Genomic DNA, 25,826 nt, shown 5'->3' with positions numbered 1-25,826 from the left:
GCTCTAGTGGAGTGTGCTTTAATACCCACTGGGATTTCTTTCCCTGCAACTAAATAAGCCTGCTCGATGGCTACTCTGAGCCACCTAGCAATAGTGCGCCGGGACGCCTTACAACCTTTCCTGGCCCCGGAAAACAAAACAAATAAGGAATCTGACCTTCTAAATGACTTGGTCAGTTCCAGATAGTGTAGGATACATCTCCTAACATCCAAATAATAGAATTTTAGTTCCTTCTCACCGGAGGGATTGGGACAAAAAGAGGGCAAAACAATTTCCTGGCTTCTATGAAAGCTGGATGCCACTTTCGGCAAAAAGGCTGGATCGGTCTTTAAAACTATCCGATCTGGAAAAATAACGCAAAAGGGAGCCCTGACTGATAAGGCCTCCATCTCACTGACCCTCCTAGCAGTTGTCACTGCTACCAGAAACCCTGTCTTCAGAGTAAGCTCTCTCAGAAAACACTCCTTTAAAGGCTCAAAGGGGGGTCCAGTTAAGCTCTGCAAAACTATAGATAAATCCCATCTGGGAAAGGACAGACCCTGGACCGGTCTCTGTCTGGACAGGGCCCTAAAGAACCTGACTACCCATGGGTTGGCAGCCAAATGATCCTCTAAATAAACACTGAGGGCTGATACTTGACCCCTAAGGGTACTAATGGATAAGCCCTTATCTGCCCCACATTGTAAAAATTCCAACACTGCGGAGGAGCTCCGTACTGGGAAAGAGTTCTCTGCGCACCACTTATTGAAACGCAACCAGACCTTTTCATAGATCTGGCGAGTTTCCTTTTTCCTACTGTCCAGGAGGGTAGAAACTAGTCTCTGTGAAAATCCCTTAGATTTTAATAAACCCTCCTCAGTAGCCAGGCCGCTAACTTCCACTGGCGTACCTGTGGGCAGAGGACTGGCCCCTGAGAGAGGAGATCGTCCCGAGGGGGCAAGAGTAAGGGAGGTTCTACCGCCAACTGCTTTAGCATTGAGAACCATGCTCTCTTGGGCCAATGTGGAGCCACCAGAATCAGAGATGTGCTTTCCATCTGAAACTCTCAGAACTGCTGGCAACAACGCTGGAGGTGGGAAGGCATAGCAAGTTCTGAAGTGCCAATTCTGGCTCAAAGCGTCCACCCCTAGGGCTCCTTCTCCCCTTTTTAGGGAGAAAAAACAGGGGGTTTTTGCATTGTTTCTGGACGCGAACAGGTCCACCTCCGGAGACCCCCATCTCTTTATTATGAGATTGAAGACCTCCTGGTTGAGAACCCAATCGCCCTCCCTCAGCCTCTTTCGGCTGAGAAAGTCTGCTACCACGTTTTTCTCTCCCCTCAGAAAAACTGCTGAGAGCGAAAGGGTGTAGGTTTCGGCCCAGGACAGGATCTCTGTCGCCAAAGACAACAGGGCTCCGCTTCTCGTGCCACCCTGTTTGTTCAAATAGGCCACTACGGAAGAGTTGTCCGACCGCACCTGAATGTGGTGACCCCGGAGCTCTTTTTTTGAAGAATTTGAGGGCTAGTCCCACTGCCCTTAATTCTTTCCAGTTGGACGATCGAGTCAACTCGCCGTCCTCCCAAGTGCCCTGGGCTAGAAGGGAACCCAAATGTGCCCCCCAACCTTTTCCACTTGAGTCTGTGGTTTCTACCCGAGAAATCGGGATGAGCCACAGACGACCTTGCGACAGATTTGTCACTTTCCTCCACCCCCAGAGGGATCTCTTTACCTGGTGTGGAATATGTACTAGGGTGTCTAGGGCCTCCTGACTGTGGTCCCACACCCCTAGGATGAAGGTCTGTAGGGGACGAAAGTGTAGCCCTGCCCACTGCACTGCTGGAAGGGTGGATGTAAGGAGACCCAGTACTGACATCAGAACCCTTATGGAAACCAGCTGGTTGCTCTGAAGAGAGGCCACCGCACTGTCCAGTTTTTGTACCTTTTCTCTTGGTAGAAAAACTCTCAACAGTGTTGAGTCCAACAGGAAACCTAGATAGGAGATCTGTTGTGAGGGGATCAGGCTGGACTTTTCCAAGTTCAGAAGCCACCCCAGGTCTGTAAGGACCCCTTTGGTTAGATCGAGATCCTTGACCAACTGTGTTGGGGATGCTGCAAATAAAAGCAGGTCGTCCAGGTAGGCAATTATACATATCCCCTGGAGCCGAAGAAAGGTCATGGCTTCTGCCAGGACTTTGGTAAAAATGCGGGGTGCAGAGGATAGCCCGAATGGCAGGGCCTGAAACTGAAAGTGTACTGTTTCTCCGCCCAGATCTATGGCAAGGCGTAGAAACCTCTGCGAGGCTTCCGCTATAGGGATGTGTAAATACGCGTCCCTTAGGTCCAGGGATACCATGAAACAGTTGTGGGGCAGAAGCGCTTTTACTGAAAAGATCGATTCCATGCGGAATCTTTTGTATGTCACTGAAGCGTTCAGGGGCTTTAAGTTCAGAATCAACCTGAACTTCCCTGAGGGTTTTTTCACTATGAAGATGTGAGAATAAAACCCCCTTCCCTCTTCTGCTTTTGGGACCCTGAGAATAGCATCCTGCTTCTCCAATTCCCTCAGAGCTTCTAGCAAGGCCTCGGCCTTTACCATGCACCTGGGTAGATGCGTGATAAGGAGCCTTTGAGGGGGTGGTCTTAGGAATTCCAAGAGGTACCCCCTTCTTATTACCCCTAAAATAAATTGATTGGGGGATATTGTCTCCCACTGTGGAAGAAAGGCCCCCAGTCTTCCTCCCACTGTAGCTGGAATGTCACTGGGTTTTACGGGGCTGGATAGGAGGGCGAAAAATCGCCCCTCCTCTGCCCCTGCCTTTTTGGGGCCAGGTTTTCTTTTTCCCCTCTGGTTTAGAGGTTTCCCTACGCCCCTGCGGACGAAACTCCTTTTTTGTTGGTACGGGGGTTTTCCGTTTGAGAGGAAAGGACTTTTTCCTGTCCGCTGTCCGGTCTAGAACCGTCTCTAGCCCTGGGCCAAAAAGGAGGTCCCCCGTCAGGGGTATCCCACATAGCTTTATCTTGGAGGCATTATCCCCTGGCCATGTTTTTAACCAGAGGGCCCTTCTGGCCGAATTGGCTAGAGCCGCCGTTCTGCCCGACATGCGGACGCACTCAGCAGAGGCATCAGCTATGTAAGTGATCCCTCGCAGCATAGTAGGGAAGGATGACAGAATGGTTTCCTTATCTGTGCCTGCCTCAATATGTTGTTGGATCTGTGAGAGCCAGTGCTCTAAATTGCGAGCCACAACTGTAACTGCCATTTCAGGCTTTAAATTGCCGATAGCCGAGTCCCACGTCTTTTTAAGCAGAGAGTCAATCCTTTTGTCCATGACATCTGCCAAGGCCCCCATGTCTTCAAACGCCAAATCTGTGTGTCTGGAGACCTGGGAGAACGCGGCATCCAACTTGGGATTTTTATTCCAAAGGCATGCCGGGTCCTCTGAAAATGGGAACCTTCTTTTGAGGGATCTAGATAAAAAGGGTTTTCTCTCCGGATCCTGCCACTCTTTTTTAACTGTTTCCATTGAAACTTCGTGTACTGGAAACACCCTTCTTTTTGGCTCCCCTAAACCTGAATACATTTGGTCATGCAGGGTTAGGGGCTTTTTATCCGTCTGGATACCGAGGGTTGCATAAATTGCCTTTAAGAGGTCCTCTACCTCATCAAGGGATAACTTATATCTGGAGGCTTTCCTGGACCCGTCCTGGTCCTCCCCCTCGGAACCCTCCTGGGAATCGGAAGAGGAACTGTCTGGAAGTTCCCTCCCTGTCCCTGAAGGGCCTGCAACCTCTGTCCCCCCTGTACTAGCAGGTTGGACTGGAGCAGAACTCTGTGCTAGAGGTGGGGTTGTATCCTGGGGAGATGGACCCGTGGGAAGCTGAAATTTTTCAAAAAGGGACCTAAAAGAAGAGAAGGTGGACGAGAGCTCCTTGACTGAAGCTGCTAGTCCTGACTCCTGTTCTGATTCCCTTTCCCTAACGAGGGAGTCAATACAGCCTTTGCACAACACTTTGGTCCAAGATTCCCCTAAAATGTCCCTACAGGAGGCACACTTTTTAGAGCTATGCGTAGACCTAGTTTTTTCCGTAGCTTTCTAAAAAAAAAAGAAAAAAAGAAAAAAACAGAAAAAGACAAAGTCAATCAAAAGCTCGGGATACAACCCTGGGAGTGCACTAGACCCTTTTTTAAAACGAAGGGATCTGAGCCTCCCCCCCCCCTGGCCACCCAGGGGGTCTGCCCCCCCACCCATGATAGAACCATACATTGGGGTGGGGGAACCTAGATAGAGAGTACCCCTCCCCAGGGTGCTCTTACCTTAGGAATGCTGGAGATAGTCTGTCGTTTGAGCCTCAGCTTCCGACATGACTGCAGGTGGCTGCTTACTACAGAGTTCCACGCTGCCTGTGCACGTTCTGAACTCATCTCCAGCTTGTGCCCGGCCCTCCTATCAGCTCCACGACCCGGAACCCGATCGTATTCGAGGTCAAGCCTTCGTTTCCGCCGGATACGACGTCGCCCGTCGTTCGGCCCGCTCGGTTCAAAGAAAAAAAGGGGACGGACTGTACCCATGTACAGGGAAATCTTCCGAACGGCTTGCCAGCTGCGCCCCTGTAGACGCGATAGGAGTCCCCCACGACCTGAAGCCGCGCTCGACTCGGAAGGGGTGGCAGTACCTGGTGAGGTAAGTAAACCGTTCGACCTGTCCGACACGCGGACGTTGGTTTCGAACGGTTTGAACCCAGCTTTTTCCAAACGAAGCCCCTGCTTCTTTCAACCGGGTTTTTTTAAACGACAAAACGGCCACAGCCTCCCCGACTGATCGGCCTGGTTCCTTGCACAGTGTCTCCCCGCCGGAGGAAACACTAATAACTGAGGTCCGGCAGGGGAAGTAAGAATTTATGGGCTGGCGCAGTATTTCCATAGGAAGAGGAGGAGTCTATCTCTCATAGTGGCTGTCCTGAAAGACGATTAGGGAAATTAACACTCGCTGAAATATAAAAGTCCCGTTTACTCTAAGATTTCTTAAAGGGTACAGTACGATCACCAATTAAACAAACTTGAACAGCGAAATGTTTTATAAAAAAAGTGGGGTTGATTGGGAGCGGTTTTGTTCATCAGGGGATTGCCTGCTGTAATAGCTTTCATTTGAATTTTCAGGTGTTCCAAGAGCCCACAGTCACACAGTCCTGCTTCCTGGCCCGACATCTTTGATAGACCGAACACCAGTCCATTGCGGAACGTGTGACGTCATCAAAAGCACCAGGCCAAGAGGTGGGACTGTAGGATGGTTAGCTCAGAGAACACTGGGAAATTCAAAACGAAAGCCATTACAGCAGGCAATCCCCGCTCTGATGATCCGGCTGGCTCGTCTCTTCCTCTGCACAGGTGAGGCTATATTGATGGGCACAGGTCACCTGCATTGACTGATCACACTGCACTGATAATGTTGTTAATATTAAATTTTTGTAACTTAATTCTGCATAAAACTTTGAGTGTCATTTCATGAGCTGATCTATGAGGGTGTGTTTAGGGGCAGGGCGGGGCAACTGGTAGGTGTGGCTAGTAGATCAGGACTTGAAATTTTGAGTAATGGATTAGATCAGTCATTATCAGGAACAAAAAAAAAAAAAAAAGTTTTTGGTAGGAGGATTCCATAATACATTGGAATGCATCTGTAAAAAGGGACAGTTAATTTGGTAGTGCTTACCAATTTTTCAGTAAACATGGATAGAGCAACAAGCAGTCCAGGCAGTTGAGTAAATCATCTATGACCATGGTCTCCAAACCGTGGCCCTCTGCCTGCCTTTATCCAGCCCTTGGGGCACTATTCCTTTAATTGATACAAGGCATTATTCCTTCTGCGAACATCAAAAATCAGACCCCATTCTTTCCATTGACACCAACAGTGGAGCATACTTCCTTCCACTGGTATTAAAATATTGGAACTGGAACACTGTTCCTCCCACTGATACCATCAATGAGACACTATTCCTTCTGACACCAACGAATGGACACCCTCTTATAGTCTGAAGGACAATAAATTGGCTTTGTTTAGAACGTTTGGCAACCCCCGATCTATGAGTTCCCTGTATACAGTACGGTGCCATTTACTAAAGAGATAATAACTTTAATAACACTGAAACCCGATGACTGACCAGGATGAAGTTCAAGCACCCACAGATGCATACCTGCACATACATGCAGCAGCTTTCAGTAGCCTCTGCCTCCCCCAAATGTTCTGCTGGACTTGTCGGGAAAAAGATTCAGCACTTCCTGATGGACCCCCTCCAGCCTCCCTGTCAATTGTATTGGCTAATAAGGCAGCCCATCATAGTAACAGGCCAATGGGAATGTGTGGAGTTGCGGCATATCAGCAAACGTCATTAACCAGAAGTGCCAGATCTTTATCATCCGCAATCATGGCTCTTGGATCACCTTTGGGGGCCTGCACTTGATACCAGACAACAGAAATACATATCCTTAAAATGACAGTTTCTTTGTAGTTAATTTGAAAGATTTGGTGAATGGGTCTGGGCTATTAATTAGTGCATACATGGCAAATATAGTGACCTATGTTCAGCAACTAGTAATTTGCCTGACCATAACATGATTTAATTCAAAAGCTCTTTATTAGCCTTGTATAAGTTTGCTTTAAACACTTATGTTCTCCTATCAATATTGCTGCCCTTCTGACAGTGTGCATTTACAGTACACTGTACATCAGGCTCAGCCTTCATCTCTCCAAGAGACAACTACCACAATCTAACCCTTTACAGTAGTGGTCTGCAAAGAAATAGTTCATATGAAGCAATGCTCCATTTGTGCAAAAGAAAATTCCCAATAGAACCGCTGGCAATCACTCCATAAGCTGGGGAATTCCGACCTTTACAGACCATAGATTTTTGGCATGACTGCTGTAAAAGCAAGTCGAATATATCTTCAAAAGGGGGTCACATTTTATCTAATCTGAAGAACGTACCACCTCTATTCCGAATTTTAGCACCTTGGCAGAAATTGCATTTTACAATATTTTATCCCAGGGAGTGGAGCATAAAACATTGCATGAAGTATTTAGTGAGCCTCATTTAATAAAAAAAAAAAAAAAAAAAAAAAATCTTTAAACTCACTGAGGGCTGCATATAAATCTAGGAGGGCTACACATGGCCAAGAAAACAGCAATTGGACATGACTGTCATACAGGATAAAAGTCTAGCTACAGGTGCCGTTTTAATATTAAGCAGTAAGGCCTTATGCACATGGTCATTTACATCCGGAAAAGCCCTCTAGGAGTAAAGCCCCCAGAACTTTCCCATGCCGAGGATGCCATAGGTGTTGCATACAGTCGCCCCCCATACAAGTGAATGGCTGTATTCAGCTTTACATTTGTAAAAATGCTGATGCGTCTGTGCATTGCCGTTTACTCATGCATGTGTGAGCAATTTCCAGCAGAACACGATTACACATTTGGGGGAATACCTTTTATGTGCATGTAAACGCAGATACACATGATCATCAGCGTATACAAGCATAAGGCCAGCCATTTGCCTTTATGGACACCCATGGCTCCTCTGGTGTAAAAGTGCCAGAAATCTTGCGCTAAAGGACTTTTCAGCAAGTAGACATCTGATTGTTGTACCTACATTGTTAGGCCTCATAAAAGCAACCACTAAAGAGTTACAACTTCAAACAAATGTAGTGTACACATAATGCAGATCAAAAGTTAAGCAGTTTATGAAGAAAATAAGTTAAAGATACCCAAAGGTCTGGGTGGGGTACCACATTACCCTTTATAACTTGAGGGGTTGTGAAATTAGGTGCTGTTGTATTCAGACTTGAAATGGTAAAATTTTCATGCAGGTCATCTATAATAAAAAGGAAAAAAAAAATCAAATCAAAATCAAAACCACAGAGCCATTTAGAATAATACTAAAATACCTCTAGCTATACTTGTTTAGGGTGTTAAAGTAAATAGGGTTATACATTAAGAGAGCAATAGCTTAGAGAGTAAAAAAAAAAAAAAAAAAAAAATACAAACATTCCCCGAGTGATCTGTGTACGTTACAAGGATCTTAACATTGTTGCAGATTCCTATCTTTTGTTATTTTGAAGAAATAGCTGTGTGTTAGTCCATGTGCACAGTGAATATGTATGGGAGTGGTTTTATAATTATCAACCAGCTGCTGCACCTGCATATTTGGAGAGTTACTCCAAAACTGACATTTTCTGTGCCTGGGGATGCTCAAAATCTGACTTTGTGCAGACTTCTGGGAAAATCCATAAGCCAAACACACAAGCAAAGAAATTACATTTTGGGGGTTGTATTGCATTTACCAGAAAATTACAGTGCTGCAGATTGAAAAGGTAACTTAACCACTGGGCACTTAACCACTACAGCCCGGACCAATAAACACCTTAAGGACCAGAGGTCTTTTTCCAATTTTGCACTGCGCTGCTTTAACTGGTAATTGCGCGGTCATGCAATATTGTACCCAAACGAAATTTGCGTCCTTTTCTTCCCACAAACAGAGCTTTCTTTTGATGGTATTTGATTGCCTCTGCGATTTTTATTTTTTGCGATATAAATGGAAAAAGAGCGAAAATTTAAAAAAAAAAAAAAAAAGAAGATATTTTCTTCTTTTTGTTATAAGAAAAATCGAATAAACTAAATTTTTGTCATACATTGAGGGCAAAATTTATTCAGCCACATGTCTTTAGTAAAAAAAAAAAGTCAATAAGCGTTTTTGGTTTGCGCAAAAGTTTTAGCGTCTACAAACTAGAGTATATTTTGTGGAATTTACACAGCTTTTAATTTATGACTACCCATCTCATTTCTTGAGGTGCTAAAATGGCAGGGCAGTACAAACCCCCCCCCCCCCCCCAAATGACCCCATTTTGGACACCCCAAGGAAATTGCTGATGGGTATGTTGAGCCCATTGAATATTTATTTTTTTTGTCCTAAGGGATTGAATGACAAAAAAAAAATTTACAAAAAGTTGTCACTAAATGATATATTGCTCACACATGCCATGGTTATATGTGGAATTGCACCCCAAAATATATTCCGCTACATCTCCCGAGTATGGGGATACCACATGTGTGGGACTTTTTGGGAGTCTAGTCGCACGGCACCCCGAAAACCAATCACCACCTTCAGGATTTCTAAGGGTACAAATTTTTGATTTAACGCCTCACTACCTATCAGTTTCGAAGGCCATAAAATGCCAAAATAGCACAAAACCCCCCAAAATGACCCCATTTTGGAAAGTAGACACCCCAAGCTATTTACTGAGAGGCATGTTGAGTCCATGGAATATTTTATATTTTGCCACAAGTTGCGGGAATATTACAAACTTTTTTTTTTTTTGCACCAAGTTGTCACTAAATGATATATTGCTCACACATGCTATGGGCATAAGTCAAATTACACCCCAAAATAAACTCTGCTGCTTCTCCCGAGTACGGGGATACCACATGTGGGGGACTTTTTGGGAGCCTAGCCACGTACGGGACCCCAAAAACCAAGCACTGCCTTCCGGATTTAAATATAAAATGCTACCAAAAAACTGTTAGCGATCGCAGGGATCAGGCCTGACTCTGCAATCGCTGCAGTTATGTGTTTAGTTTTTTGTAAGTGACAGTGATCGATCGATACTGCACTTGGGTGGGCTGGGCAGAGGGGCAAAATGCAGGTGCTAGCAGGTATCTGGGCTGATCCCGCTAACAATGCGTTTTTTTGGAACCCTGAACTGCTGGGGACGCTAGTATAGATCTGATCAGATCAGATATTGATCTGTTCAGATTCTATACCACTACAGGAGGTTTATGCTTTGCGTGTGGGTGTTAGCGGTACTGGCACTAACCTAGCGATGCCTGGGGCGACGCAGACCCTGACCCTAAAACCTAATTGATATCACCCGCCGGGTGATCAGGGGGGGTTAAACCTTTATTGGGTAATAAATGGTGGGTGCCCCGATGCTATAAAAGCACACTAACCAGAGTCACCCGTAACACTTATACGGTGATCAGTGGTGAAAGGGTTAACTAGGGGCAATCAGGGGGTTCAAATTTTTATTAGGTAGTATATGGGGGTCCCTGGCACTATATAAAAACCTGACAGGGAACCTAAATAACTAACTGGCTAACCAGCATCATCAGTGACACTTATACTGTGATCGATGGTGAAAGGGTTAACTAGGGGCAATCAGGGGGTAAAAACCATTATTGGGTAGTATATGGAGGTACCCAACGCTATAAAAACCTGGCGGTGAACCTAAAAAAATAACTAGCTACCCAACGACAGTAGCAACACTAATGCAGCGATCAGAAAAATGATCGCTTAGTGACACTGGCAAAAGGGGGTGAAAGGGTTAACTCTAGGGGCAATCAGGGGGTTAAATCTTTATTGGGGGGTGATAGGGGGCTACCCTGGACCTAACACTAACTGCCCTGACAGTTTTAACTGTTACAACTGACACTGAATGCATTGATCAGTAAAGAAATGATCAATGCAATCAGTGACACTGACCGGGGGGGGGGGGAGGAGGGGGTTTGTGTACCTATGTGTACCTATGTGTCAGTGTAGTGTTTTGGTGCACTTACTTTTAGTCTTCTCCTCGTAGTCCGGTCAAAAAGACCGCTCCGAGGAGAATGACATCACTTCCTCCTTCCTGTGTAAACAATACACAGTGGGAGGAAGCTAGTCATTGGCCAGGAGCGATCCAGAGGGGGTGGCCAGAAACCCACGGCCATCCCCTCATCACGGATCACTCCTGGAGGGAAACGGACCGCCGTATCCAGCGGGAGGGGGTCCGATCGGACCCCCCACTCGCTGGAAGGCAGGCACGTACATCTACGTGCTTGTGCCTGCCTGTGCCATTGCGATGACGTATAATGGCAATACGGCGGTCCTTAAGTGGTTAAACCCCCTTAATAACCAGACCAATTTTCAGCTTTCGGTGCTCTCACATTTTGAACAACAATTACTCAGTCATGCAACACTAACTATGATTTTTTTTCCTTTTTTCCACACACAAAGAGCTTTTTGGCTAATTAATCATTTTTCTTCATAAATTTTGGCCAAAATGTATACTACTACATATCTTTGGTAAAAATAAGTACAAATTGGTGTATACCATTTGGTCTGTGCGAAAGTCCACAAGATATGGTGCCAATATCTGAAAATTGGAAGAAAATCTTCTGATCCATGTTGGCACATTACTGCATAGACAGATGTACAATGTAAGTACTTTTGAGAGTAGTTTTGGGGGGGGGGGGGGGTTATCCTAGGCAAGATTACCTCTAAGTACTTTTATTCTCCTTCCGTGACAGGGTCAGACCTTACAGATATTCTTTGTTACTATTATACTACAGCATTCAGTTTTCCATGTGCATGCGCCTGAAGAGTGGATGAATCCACGAAATGCATAGAGCTATTATATGCCATGTTTTTATGTCAACTATACGTTTTATTTACTTAATGATCGCCTGTAATATGTGATTTGTATTATTAATGGTTAATTGTTATTGCTGGATGTTTATCCTTTGAACAATATATTGGTTTTCTTGGTGTACTCATGATTACCCTCATGTAACTTATCACCGATTTCCAATAAATTTAAACTCTTTACAATTGCCTGCTTCATTTAAAGTCCCAACCCTCAGTCCTGCTGTTTGTTTTAATATCTGCCTAATTTCTTGAGACCCCTTTTTGGAAAGAAGACATTCCAGGGTATTTAGCAAGAGGCATGATGAGTCTTTTTGCCATCGTCATTTTTTCCCCATAATTCTTTACAAAAATCAAGATTTTTTTTTCCTTTTCTTCCCACAAAATTGTCATTATCAGGTTATTTCTCACACACAGCATATGCATACCACAAATTACACCCCAAAACATATTCTGCTATTACTCCCTAGTACGGCGATACCTGTGAGACTTTTACACAGTGTGGCCACATACAGAGGCCCAACATGCAGGGAGCACCTTCAGGCGTTCTGGAGCACCCAGAACAAGTGACATTTCTCTCCTACATGTAAAAATCATTTATTTGCTAGAAAATTACATAGAACCCCAAAACATTTTTTTTTTTTTTAGCAAAGACCCTAGAGAATACAGTGGTGGTCATTGCAACTTTATCTCGCACAGAATTTGCATAGCAATTTTTCGAACACTTTTTTGAAAAAAAAAAAAAAAAAAACACACAAACACACTAAAGTTATCCCAATGTTTTTGTATAATGTGAAAGATGAAGTTACGCAGAGTAAATAGATATCCAACATGCCACCCTTCAAAATTGCACACACTCGTGGAATGGTGCCAAACTTCAGTACTAAAAATCCCCATATACTGGTTACATGTTTTGAGTTACAGGGGAAGTTTATGCCCAAAATTATTGCTCTTGCTCTCACGTTCACAGTGATACTTCAATTGTGTGCTTTGAACAAAGTTTTCATATGTGGACAGGACTTACACATGCGTTGCTTCTGCATGCAAGCACACGGGGACATATTACCATTTTAGTTTGCCACTTTTTTCCCCAAAAATAAATTTTATGTAAACATCCCTTGTAATAGGAATATGGTACGACAGGTCCTCTTTACAGTGAGATATGGGGTCAATAAGACCTCATCTCTCATCTAGGCTGGGAAGCCTGAAATAAAAAATAAAAAAATTAAAAACGATCCTGGCTTTGATCGTAGCGTTGAGTTGGTAGTAGGGATGCACCGAATGGGTTTTTTGGTGCCGAAACCGATACCGAAAATGAAAAATACACTAGGCCGAAAACCGAAACCGAAACAGCACCGATACCGAAAATGACTGTTTTTAAAAAATATTTTTATACAGGAGGTGGCCAGAGACTGGGGACATGGTACAGGAGGTGGTCAGAGACTGGGGACATGGTACAGGAGGTGGTCAGAGACTGGGGACACGGTACAGGAGGTGGTCAGAGACTGGGGACACGGTACGGGAGGTGGTCAGAGACTGGGGACACGGTACGGGAGGTGGTCAGAGACTGGGGACACGGTACAGGAGATGGTCAGAGACAGAGGACGTGGTACAGGAGGCATCCCCCATTGCAGGCCAGTGTCCCCCATTGCAGGCCAGCGTGTCCCCTTGTGTCCCCTTTTGCGTCCAGCGTGTCCCCTTGTGTCCCCTTGTGCAGCCAGCGTGTCCCCTTGTGTCCCCTTGTGCAGCCAGCGTGTCCCCTTGTGTCCCCTTTTGCGTCCAGCGTGTCCCCTTGTGTCCCCTTGTGCAGCCAGCGTGTCCCCCTTGTGCAGCCAGCGTGTCCCCCTTGTGCAGCCAGCGTGTCCCCCTTGTGCAGCCAGCGTGTCCCCCTTGTGCAGCCAGCGTGTCCCCCTTGTGCAGCCAGCGTGTCCCCCTTGTGCAGCCAGCGTGTCCCCCTTGTGCAGCCAGCGTGTCCCCCTTGTGCAGCCAGCGTGTCCCCCTTGTGCAGCCAGCGTGTCCCCCTTGTGCAGCCAGCGTGTCCCCCTTGTGCAGCCAGCGTGTCCCCCTTGTGCAGCCAGCGTGTCCCCCTTTGCAGCCAGCGTGTCCCCCTTTGCAGCCAGCCTGTGTGTCCCCTTTTGTTGCAGCCAGCCTGTGTGTCCCCTTTTGTTGCAGCCAGCCTGTGTGTCCCCTTTTGTTGCAGCCAGCCTGTGTGTCCCCTTTTGTTGCAGCCAGCCTGTGTGTCCCCTTTTGTTGCAGCCAGCCTGTGTGTCCCCTTTTGTTGCAGCCAGCCTGTGTGTCCCCTTTTGTTGCAGCCAGCCTGTGTGTCCCCTTTTGTTGCAGCCAGCCTGTGTGTCCCCTTTTGTTGCAGCCAGCCTGTGTGTCCCCTTTTGTTGCAGCCAGCCTGTGTGTCCCCTTTTGTTGCAGCCAGCCTGTGTGTCCCCCCTTTGCAGCCAGCCTGTGTGTCCCCCCTTTGCAGCCAGCCTGTGTGTCCCCCCTTTGCAGCCAGCCTGTGTGTCCCCTTTTGTTGCAGCCAGCCTGTGTAGGGAAGAGAGCCGCCTCCGCCGCTTGTTGGATCACAGCGCCGGGAACATCACAGCTTTCATTTCAATTGCTGTGTGTTCCCGGCCGCGCGCCGTCACACGCAGCCCCTCCCCCTTGTCCGGGCACTTTGATAGACAGATCATCCGTCCAATCCTGCGGATGATCTGTCTATCTAAGTGCCCGGACAAGGGGGAGGGGCTGCGTGTGACGGTGCGCGGCCGGGAACACACAGCAATTGAAATGAAAGCTGTGATGTTCCCGGCGCTGTGATCCAACAAGCGGCAGAGGTGGCTCTCCTGCGCTTCACACCCCCCATGATGGGCGTCACCAGGGCGGGGGCGGAGCCCCGCCCCACCCAGGCCACGCCCCATTTTCGGCTCCATTATCGGCCGTTTTTCTCTTTCGGCAAATTGCCGAAAAGGGCATTTTCGGCCGATATGTTTCGGCGGCCGAAATTTCGGTGCATCACTAGTTGGTAGAGTTGGTAGAAGAATGATCAAGCAGTGGAACAGCCGTCATGACCATTGTTATGGTGTAGGGAATAGCTGGCTGAAAAAAGCTGACATGTGAATGATGCCTGTAGCTACAGGCATCATTCAGATATCCCCACACAAAGTCAAGGACGTCATATGACGGACTGCAGGTGGGAAGTGGTTAAAATGCATTTTTAACACAAAGTTGTCCATTTATACAGTATTTCTAAACACATGGCATGTATATACCAAAAATGACCCCCCAAAATAGATTTTCCTACTCCTGAGTACGGCCATACCACATGTGTGAGACTTCTACAGCCTGGCCACATACAGAGGCTGGGTATGGCAGGGTACGGCAGAGTCAATTGTCACAAAGCAGTACTGAGGGCACTACAGATCTAGCCCACAGCGCTGCTGCCACCGATCTCTTCCCTCTCACACTGTACCGATCGGTGCACAGGGGAGGAGGAATCTGCGTCATGACATGATGCCGGCTTGTTTACAAGTGATCGCTTCGTCGTTTGACGGAGCGATCACGTGGTAAATGGCCGTGATGAGCATCAGTTTGAGGACCTGGAGGTCTGAGGAGCGGAATTCTGGGAGGACATCACTGTATGCTCTCCCGGGGTTAAGCAACCGCCCTGTAGCCATCATTTGGCTATGGGCCAGTTGTTAAGTGGTTAATAACATTCAATTACAATATGACTTGTGTCGCAATTGTATATGCTATATTTTATTTGACCATTTTCCCCCATTAAAGTGAAGTTACCTTTTAAACAGGGTGAATTTGATTTAAATCACTAGTAAATAGGCTTGATTTAAATAAACACCATTTAAATCATAATTTTTAAAATGTAACCATCATCTATTCCACAGCAGCCTTTCAGACCCACTGTTGACTCACCAACAGTCCCATTCACTTTAATGGTATGACTAGTAATGCAGCAGTGACACAAGGTGAGGGACAGGACATCAGCAGGTTAGTGAATACCTGCTAACAGGCGCTGCCATGATGGACCTGAAATGACAGGTGCTCTTTAAATGCAAGAACTTATTCTTGCTGGTAGTTAGAAGCTTTAATATTTGCAAACAAAAAGAAGGTTTATTTAGAATAAAAAGCTGTCAGGTTAGTAAAACAGCAATATCAGAACCGATTCAATAATATACAGTTTGTAGTGTACATAGCATTTACAAAACAATAGAAGAGAGGAATATTCCTAAACTTTGTTTTATCTCATGGTTAAGGGGTTGTAAAGTAAAAATTTTTATTTTTTTAAAATAACAAACATGTCATACTTACCTCCACTGTGCAGCTCGTTTTGCACAGAGTGGCCCCGAACCTGCTCTTCTGGGGTCCCTCGGCGGCTGTCTCTGCTTCCTCCCGCAGGTGCTTCTCACGTTAATGCGAGCTCCCTCACATTGGTGAGAAGCACTGCGGGCGCGCTCCCGTGATACAGCCGGTGGCTATAGCCGCTCGCTGTATCACAAGGCCCCGCCCCCCGGCGCGCTGCGTCATTGGATGTGATTGACAGCAGCGCGAGCCAATGGCTGCGCTGCTTTCAATCCATCCACTCCAGCCAATCAGCGGCCAGGCTGAGCGGCGAAGAGGACGGCGGGGGCGAGCACGGGATTTTCGAGGGGTCAGGTAAGTAAAAAACGGGGGGACTGGGGGAGCCGGCAGTGTGAGATGTTTTTTCACCTTAATGCATAGAATGCATTAAGGTGAAAAAACATTTACCTTTACAACCCCTTTACTATGAAATTGAGTGAATGCATCAATGCAGTACATGTTCTCAGCTTGCATTCATTGAATAAGTTTATCAAAATGTAAAATAGTGCAGACTATACAGACTCCTGCTACAGAACTAAGCTCAATTTCATGCCAAATACAAATTATTAATGCATCTTAAAATAGAAAGCCATCTTTAGATCGCTTTTTACTTCAAAAGCATTTGAATAAAAAATAAAATATAAAATATCTATATAAAAATCACACACAGACATGAAGATGTCAGTACAGTACTAGAAAGTTTGTTTAGTAAAGTAGACATTAAAAGTCCCATCTACTAACTGGCTGTGTATCCAAGACAGTTTGCAGGAAACAGTCCTACATAACCATTTTGGAGACAAGATGCCCTTTTGTACTGGGACCTCTGACACCAAGGTGACATGCATAAAGGATGACATCATCCTGGCATAGACACAAAATAACCCGACATGTTAATTTTAATGATTGTCATGAGTTTTAATACATTTATTGACTTAAAACCTTCAAGGACTACAAAAAACATAAATATAAATATATACATCTCAATACAGCATTATAAAAGTTATAGTATACAAAAGCATAAGTCATAACCATCATGAACTATTCCCTGGATTTTTTTCACCCAAGCAGAACTCCAATTTGCAGGATGAATTACACAGTCAATTAAAAATGTTTTGCATGTATTAAATTGTGACATAAAATGAACTGGGAGATTGAATTGCAAATTACCCTGTAGTGCACATTGCAAGCCTGACCTTTGTGCCATTGTCTTAACAAGCAGAAAGACTCTTTTCAGGCCTGCAGTTACATTCTTTCCCAAGGACCAGATTAAACTCTTTTGGCTGATAGACAGCCAAACATACTTTGGTTAAATGTTTTTTGTTGTTTTTTTTGCAATAGGAAAAACATTTGTAGATACAATTCCCTACCCGACCATGAGTTTCTGGTTTAAAATATCCTTTCCCGCCTACCACATGGCGATGGCCTTGACCTTGATTAATATGGGTTAAGACTCCCGTTTCTAATTATGCTTGATTTTGCTGGACTAGGCTCCTAAACACTGCAGCCTCCACTTCATCAGGGACCAGCATAATGAAAGCTGTGGCCAACAATTGGTATAGCACATTAATGAAACTTTTTTCCCTTCATTATAATGCATAGGCTTAAAACAGGATTAAGGAATGTAGAATTGCCTATAGCAACATGAGTCCATTTTAAGCTAATTAATAAAAGAAAAAAGCACCTGCAGAAATTTTGCCAACATGAAGTGATGTAACCCATGAATATTGCAATAAAATAAATGTATACCCAAAATCTAATTGAAATAAAACAGGTGGTCACAAAAACACTGGTATTTCAGGTTGTAAACGCAGTACTGAAGTCGTATTAACCACTTGCTTACTGGGCACTTAAACACCCTTCCTGCCCAGACCAATTTTCAGCTTTCAGTGCTCACACTCTGAATGACAATTATGCACTCATGCAACACTGTACCCAAATGAATTTTTTTGTCCTTTTTTCCCCACAAATAGAGCTTTCTTTTGGTGGCATTTGATCACCTCTGGGGTTTTTATTTTTTGCACTATAAATGAAAGACCGAAAATTTTGAAAAAAAAAACCCGCATATTTCTTTGTTTCTGTGACAAAATTCTGCAAATTATAAATTTTTCGTCATAAATTTTGGCCACTATTTATACTGCTACATATCTTTGGTAAAAATAACCCAAGTTAGTGGATATTATTTGATCTTTGAGAAAGTTAGAGAGTCTACAAGCTGTGGTGCGAATCATACAAAGTTGATCACATCTGATGTACTGGTGGACCATCTCACTTCTTGCGACCCGAACAAGTCAGGAAAGTACAAATACCCCCAAATGACCCCTTTTTGGAAAGTAGACATTCCAAGGTATTTAGTAAGAGGCATAGTGAGCTTTTTGATGTAATTTTTTCCCCACAATTCTTTGCAAAATTAAGATTTAATTTTTTTTTTTTTTTTTTTACACAAAATTGTCATTGCAATAGGTCATTTCTCTCACGTGGCATGTGTATACCACAAATGACACCCCCAAAAAAATTCACAGCCTGGCCACAGAGAGGCCCAACATGCAGGTAGCACCATCACGTGTTCTCGGAGCATAAATTACACATCTAACTTGTTGACTACCTATAATGCCGCGTACACACTTAGCGGACTATCCGGCGGACTTCCTGAACGGGCTACTTGCCCACACACGGCACTTTTTCAGCAGACTAATACGGCGTACTAAGTCCGCCGGACTATCCGCCATACTTTTGAAATGAACGGACTCGCCCACAAACGCGGAGGAAAGTCCGCTCATTTTGAGCGCGTCTCCAGGTAGGCGGGGCCCGCGAAGGAGACGTCCCTGGCCCCGCCACCTGGTATGGACTTAAAGGGGAACCCCAACACTGAAAAAAATAAATAAAAATCGGCGTGGGGTCCCCCCAGGTCCACATCAGACCCTTGTCCGAGCACGCTACCCGGCCGGCCAGGAAAGGGGGGGAGACGAGCGAGCGCCCCCCCCCCCTCCTGAGCCGTACCAGGCCGCATGCCCTCAACATGGGGGGGTGCCGCGCTGCCCCCCCCACCCCAAAGCACCTTGTCCCCATGTTGATGAGGACAAGGGCCTCTTCCCGACAACCCTGGCCGTTGGTTGTCGGGGTCTGCGGGCGGGGAGCTTATCGGAATCCGGGAGCCCCCTTTAATAAGGGGGCCCCTGGATACCGGCCCCCCACCCTATGTGAATGAGTATGGGGTACAATGTACCCCTACCCATTCACCTGTAAAAAAAAAAAAAAAACACAACACACAAGGGTTAAAATAGTTTAGTTTATTGCACAGCTCCGGGGGTCTTCTCGCCGGATTCCTCCACTATCTTCTTCTAGCTTTTACTAGCGGAGGAGCCCGGCTTTCTTCCTCGCCGCAGGCCTCTTCCGACTTCGGGGGTCTTGTCCCCCTCTTCAGTTCTTCTGCCGGGCCACCGCGCCTTTTTATAGCTCTTTTACAGGCTGTGGCCCGGTCTTCTGTCGCCGCCTTCTGTTCTTCTCTTCAGATGTTGCCTCGTCGCTCTCTCTGCTCACAATGACGGGGACAAGGCACGCGGCGACTTATATAGGGACATCACCGGATGATGTCCCCGCCTATTATGTCACAGTCCCAGCATCCTCTGGGACTGACACCATAATGGGCAGGGACATCATCCGGTGATGTCCCTATATAAGTCGCCGCGCGTTGCGTCCGTGCCATTGTGAGTGAAGGATGGGACGAGGCAATATCTGAAGAGAAGAACAGAAGAATAGAAGAAGGCGGCGACAGAAGACCGGGCCGCCGCCTGTAAAAGAGCTAGAAGAACCGAAGAGGGGGACAAGACCCCCCAAAGTCAGAAGAGGGTGGCGGCGAGGAAGAAAGCCGGGCTCCTCCGCTAGTGAGAGCTAGAAGAAGATAGCGGAGGAGTCCGGCGAGAAGACCCCCGAAGACGGAAGACCCCCGGAGCTGTGCAATAAACTATTTTAACCCTTGTGTGTTGTGTTTTTTTTTTTTTTTTTTTTTCCCCACAGGTGAATGGGTAGGGGTACATTGTACCCCATACTCATTCACATAGGGTGGGGGGTGGTATCCGGGGGGTCCCCTTATTAACCACTTGCCGACCGCCGCACAACGATATACGTCGGCAGAATGGCACGGGCAGGCATATGGGCGTATATATAAGTCCCTGCCTTCCCGCGTGTGGGGGCCCAATCGGGCCCCCCCCGGTGCCTGCGGCGGTCGGCATTCGTTCGGGAGCGATCCGGGATGAGGGGGCGGCCATTCATTCATGGCCACCCCCTCGCGATCGCTCCCGACGAATAGAAATGCTCCCTGACATCACTTCCTCTCCTCACAGGAGAGGAAGTGATGTAATCTCTCCTCCGTGTCGGTATTTTTCGTTCCGGCACCGAGGAGAGAGGATCGGTGAGTTGCACCAACACACCACACGTACAGTAGAACATGCCAGGCACACTCACACCCCCCCTTTACCCCCGATCACCCCCCCCCCAGTCACAGTGACACCAATTGCATTTTTTTTTTTTTTGCATTGGTGTCATTTGTGACTGTAATAACTGTTAGGGCAGTTAGGGTTAGCCCCCTTTAGTTCTAAGGTACCCCCCTAACCCCCCCAATAAAGGTTTAACCCCGTGATCACCCCCCGTCACCAGTGTCACTAAGGCTGGGTTCACATTGCAGCGGTTTGAGAACGGATGTGATTCGCACCGCACTGCAGTGCAAATCACATCTGATCTCTGTGCGATTCGAGTTCAGCCATACAGATAGTATGGCTGAATTCGTGTCGCACCCGCCGCAAACTCGCACGGGACCCTTTTTTTGGTCCGCAGCAGAATCGGATCGCATGGGTGTTCACACCATGCGATCCGAGTTTGCAGATCGCACTGCGATATGCGAACTGATCTGGGGGTGTCATTAACATTTCACTGACACTCCCAGCAGTTCGCATAGGGCAGTGTGAACTGCCGCCGGGAGGCATGCGATGCGGGAACCCGCCGCGGATTTGTGGCGTTTCTGCATCGCTCCAGTGTGAACCCAGCCTAATAAGCGATCGTTATTCTGATCGCTTTATTAGTGTCACAGGTGACGCTAGTTAGGCAGGTAGGTATTTAGGTTCGCCGCAGCTTTTTATAGCGCCAGGGACCCCCATATACTACCGCATAAAGCCCCCTGATTGCCCCCTAGTTAACCCTTTCACCAGTGATCACCATATAACGGTTACAGGTGACGCTGGTTGGTTAGTTATTTTTTTATAGTTTCAGGGCACCCGCCATTTATTACCTAGTCTCACTAGTGTACCCCTAAATTTAGGGGTGTCTACTTTCCAAAATGGGGTCATTTGGGAGGCGTTTGTGCCATCTTGGCATTTTATGGCCTTCAAAACTGTAACGCCCTTAGAAAGCCTGAAGGCGGTGCTTGGTTTTCGGGGCCCCGTACGCGGCTAGGCTCCCAAAAAGTCCCACATATGTGGTATCCCCGTACTCAGGAGAAGCAGCAGAATTTATTTTGGGGTGTCATTTCACATATGCCCATGGCATGCGTGAGCAATATATCATTTAGTGACAACTTTGTGAAAAAAAAATAAAAATAAATTAAAGTTTGTAATTTTCCCGCAACTTGTGGCAAAATATAAAATATTCCATGGACTCAACATGCCTCTCAGCAAATAGCTTGGGGTGTCTACTTTCTAAAATGGGGTCATTTGTGGGGGGTTTTGTGCCATCTTGGCATTTTATGGCCTTCAAAACTGTAATAGGTAGTGAGGAGTGAAGTCAAATATTTACGCCCTTAGAAAACCTGAAGGCGGTTCTTGGCTTTCGGGGCCCCGTACGCGGCTAGGCTCCCAAAAAATCCCACACATGTGGTATCCCCGTACTCAGGAGAAGCAGCAGAATTTATTTTGGGGTGTCATTTCACATATGCCCATAGCATGTGTGAGCAATATATCATTTAGTGACAACTTTGTGTAAAAAAAAAAAAAAATTTTTTTTTGTCATTATTCAATCGCTTGAGGCAAAAAAATAAAATATTCAATGGGCTCAACATGCCACTTATCAATTTCCTTAGGGGGTCTACTTTCCAAAATGGGGTCATTTGGGGGGGTTTTGTACTACCCTGCCATTTTAGCACCTCAAGAAATGAGATGGGCAGTCGTAAACTAAAAGCTGCGTAAATTCCAGAAAACGTACCTTAGTTTGTAGATGTGACAACTTTTGCGCAAACCAATAAATATACAGTTATTGACTTTTTTTTTACCAAAGACATGTGGCTGAATACATTTTGGCCTAAATGTATGACTAAAATTGAGTTTATTGGATTTTTCTAATAACAAAAAGTAGAAAATATTTTTTTTCAAAATTTGCGGTCTTTTTCCATTTATATCGCAAAAAATAAAAAATCGCAGAGGCAATCAAATACCATCAAAAGAAAGCTCTATTTGTGGGAAGAAAAGGACGCAAATTTTGTTTGGGTACAACATTGCATGACCGCGCAATTACCAGTTAAAGCAGCGCAGTGCCAAATTGTAAAAAGACCTCTGGTCATTTACCAGCAAAATGGTCCGGTCTGAAAGTGGTTAAATGAGGCTCCCGGATTCCGATAAGCCCCCTGCCCGCAGACCCCGACAACCAATGGCCAGGGTTGTCGGGAAGAGGCCCTTGTCCTCATCAACACGGGGACAAGGTGCTTTGGGGTGGGAGCGGCACCCCCCCCCCATGTTGAGGGCACGCGGCCTGGTACAGCTCAGGAGGGGAGGGGGTGGGGAGTCATGTTGCCCCAGGCTGCCGCAAACCGAGGACCCAGTTTGGTCTGAGATGTCATGGTGAGGGTGGGCTGATTGCCAGCATCATACCTAATGACGTTGAAGGGCTAGAACACATGGCATAATTCATTCCTTTGGGGATGGCCCATACCATGGCAAGACATGATTCTGATGCAGAATAGGCGGCATGCAGAGCTGCACCCGAGCATTCAGGAGAAGACAAAAGTCCAGCTCCTCCAGACCTCCAACTTAACACCCCCTGCAGAGTTGCTGGTGCCAAAAGATAGGTGTCTGATGTGAAGAGGGGACTGTGGCTGTGCAATTTGGGGGGGTGGTGGAATCTGATGGAGGACTAATTGGGAGGGTCTGTGTCCAGCTTGCAACAGGGCCAAGAACTTTTGAGGGGGGAGTACTGAGGGAGCATGATGGGAGGTTTTCAGAAAGCCATGATCTGTCTTCATTACACAGAAACATGCTTTGGGGCATGTTGATGGGGACAAGGTCCCCTTTATAAACCCTGGCCAGTGGTTGTGGTCTGCAGGCAGGGCTTATCAGAATCTGTAAGCCCCCCTTAACAAGGGGGCCCCCAGATTCCCACCTTCCCTACGTGAATGAGAATGGGGTACATTGTACCCCTACTTATTCACCGAAAAGGGGGAAAAAAAAAAAAAAAAAAAAAAAAAGAAGAAATGTGACATTTCCTTATAATAAAGAGCCAAAAAAGGAAAAAAAGAAAGGTAACCGCACTTTCTGCAGGGACAACAATCCATACACCAGGTACACTCACAGGTGCCAAGGCTCAACGTGTCCCAACACACTTCAATGCAACAGTAGTAAGAAGAGCCGGCAACACTGTAATCCTTGAAGTGTTGTTTGTTGGTACATCAGAGTGACAATAAAACAATATAGCTGACACGTTTCAGCAATAGCTTTAGTCGTCATGCTGGGTGGATTCACCCAGTGAAGTCACTGGGTGGCCAGACCCCTTAGCCATTTAAGAATGGTCAGATGGCAGAGCAGGCAGCCGACAGGAGCCAGGGACAGGTGCAGAGTTTTTTTTCCCCCTGGTCGGCGGCGTTCATGATTGACACAGTTTACATCGGGAGGCACTGCTTTTGAGTTTAACTTTTTTTAGTGAATGAGTAGGATCTTCCAGATTATGGCAAACGATGAGGGTTGTGGGGAAAAAGGCTCTTGTCCCCATCAATCAGCATGCTTTGGGGTGTGGGGGCAGAGCTGTAGGGATGGGGGGGGGGGGGGGGGGGGCGGACTCAATGGTTTGTCGTTTTTTGTACAATTTTATTTATTGCTGCCAATTTTGAGTCGTCATCCATTAAGGACAATGTTGGCTGCAGGCTCCAAAAACTTGCATCTAAACCATAGCTAAAAAATTTGCAGGGGAGATTTGCACCGTGCAAGTTTAGAAGATATTTCCAGGACCTACAGGTAAGCCTTATAGGTTTACCTGTAGGTAAAAGTGGTTTAACTAGGTTTACAACCACTTTAAGTGGTTCAACCAACCTCATTTGCAGACTGAAGTTCATCCCTTTGATCTAAACCAAAATGATAAAGTTTTTTTTTTTTTTATCTCTCAGCGCTGAGTAATAGCAAAAAAATAAAAATAAAAAAAAAAGGCAGGACAGCAAAGTTTGACAGCTCTGAGAAGAGAACTGCTCTGCATTTGTTATACGAATTGTGGAAATGCTGGATTAAGATTGTGAGGGGAGTTGAATCGAGATTGCAATTTAACGATTAATCGGGCAGGTCTAACCTATAGGTTCAGTAAATATCTCCTAAACGTGCACCATGTAGGAGGGATTTACTTTAGCAGCAGCCGGTGACATCACTGGCATGTGCGCACTGGGTTCTAAATAGACTGTGCTGTCCATTCAGGACTGTGCCAAGGCGATGACTCTCGGGTGCAGGAGTGGCACCATAATGGCTCGGCAATTAATGCGACCGAAGATGGAAGTGCCTGCAGTGGTGACAGTGCTCTGCTGGAGGGCTTCTTTTCAGCTACATTTGTCATTATGTGCTAGTATACCAGCACATTATGGCTTTTAAACTGACCGGGGGCTTTTTTTGGTGTGATTTACTACTGCACTAAATGGTCCAACTTCACTTTTGCTGCACTGCTTGGTCTTTTAAGGCAAGATGAAAAATAGGATTTGGGGGGGGGGGGAATAAATAAAAAAAAAAAAAGTTACAGGTGGGACTCAAAAGCAGAGACTGGTTTGTCAAGTTTAGTGACATACTGCACCACATTACATTTATATTTTGCCTTTAGTAAATTATATTGCACCACTTTATTCTGTAATGCATTCCAAGTTTAATAACAATTGGACATTTAGGATGCAGTGCCTCTGCTGGTAAAGCATGGCAGTATAGTCCTTACATACATCTAGACCAGTGATGGCGAACCTTGGCGCTCCCAAATGTTTTGGAACTACATTTCCCATGATGCTCATGCACTCTGCAGTGTAGTTGATGGGAAATGTAGTTCCAAAACATCTGGGATGCCAAGGTTTGCCATCACTGTTCTAGACCATGGTACCCTGAGCACATTACTACACATAATAATAAGTCAGAAAACGCCTGTAATCTGCCAAAAAAGAAGCTCCTGTAGTTTGCGCGACGGGCGTTTTGCTTTAACCACTTCAGCCCCAGAAGAATTTACCCGCTTCCTGACCAGAGCACTTTTTGCGATTCGGCACTGCGTCGCTTTAACTGACAATTGCGCAGTCGTGTGACGTGGCTCCCAAATAAAATGGACATCTTTTTCCCCACAAATAGAGCTTTCTTTTGGTGGTATTTGATCACCCCTGCGGTTTTTAGTGAATTTTGAAAACGTGCATTATTTTTTCCCATTTTGCTATAATAAATACCCCCAAAAAATATATTTAAAAAAGTATATTTTCCTCAGTTTAGGTCAATACGTATTCTTCTACATATTTTTGGTAAATTGCAATTGATTTGTTTGTGCAAAAGTTATAACGTTTACAAAATAGGGCAGGGATCTGCAATTAGCGGACCTCCAGCTGTTGCAAAACTACAAGTCCCATCATGCCTCTGCCATTGGGTGTTATGCTTGTGGCTGTCAGTGTCTTGCTATGCCTCATGGGATTTGTAGTTCTGCAACAGCTGGAGGTCTGCTAATTGCATATCCCTGAAATAGGGGATAGTTATGGCATTTTTATTTTTTTAAATGGCGGCGATCAGCGATTTTTATCGTGACTGCGACATTATGGCGGACACTTCAGACATTTTTGGGACCATCGTCATTTATACAGCA

General features: G+C 45.9%; 1 protein-coding gene across 1 annotated transcript in view; it reads right to left on the bottom strand.

The window, feature by feature from the left end:
• TLL2 (tolloid like 2) overlaps positions 1-25,826 on the bottom strand; it is a gene marked incomplete in the record, with an annotated part of 245,251 nt that overhangs the window by 82,488 nt on the left and 136,937 nt on the right. The window contains 1 exon segment of the mRNA XM_077454363.1: positions 7,767-7,844. Coding sequence (XP_077310489.1) covers positions 7,767-7,844 — 78 coding nt within the window.

The sequence above is a fragment of the Lithobates pipiens genome, unplaced genomic scaffold (genome assembly GCF_037356315.1).
Source record: "Lithobates pipiens isolate NorthernLeopardFrog02 unplaced genomic scaffold, aLitPip1_a1.2 Scaffold_25, whole genome shotgun sequence".
Taxonomy (NCBI): Eukaryota; Metazoa; Chordata; class Amphibia; order Anura; family Ranidae; genus Lithobates; species Lithobates pipiens.
This window is presented reverse-complemented; position numbering and strand designations above follow the sequence as displayed.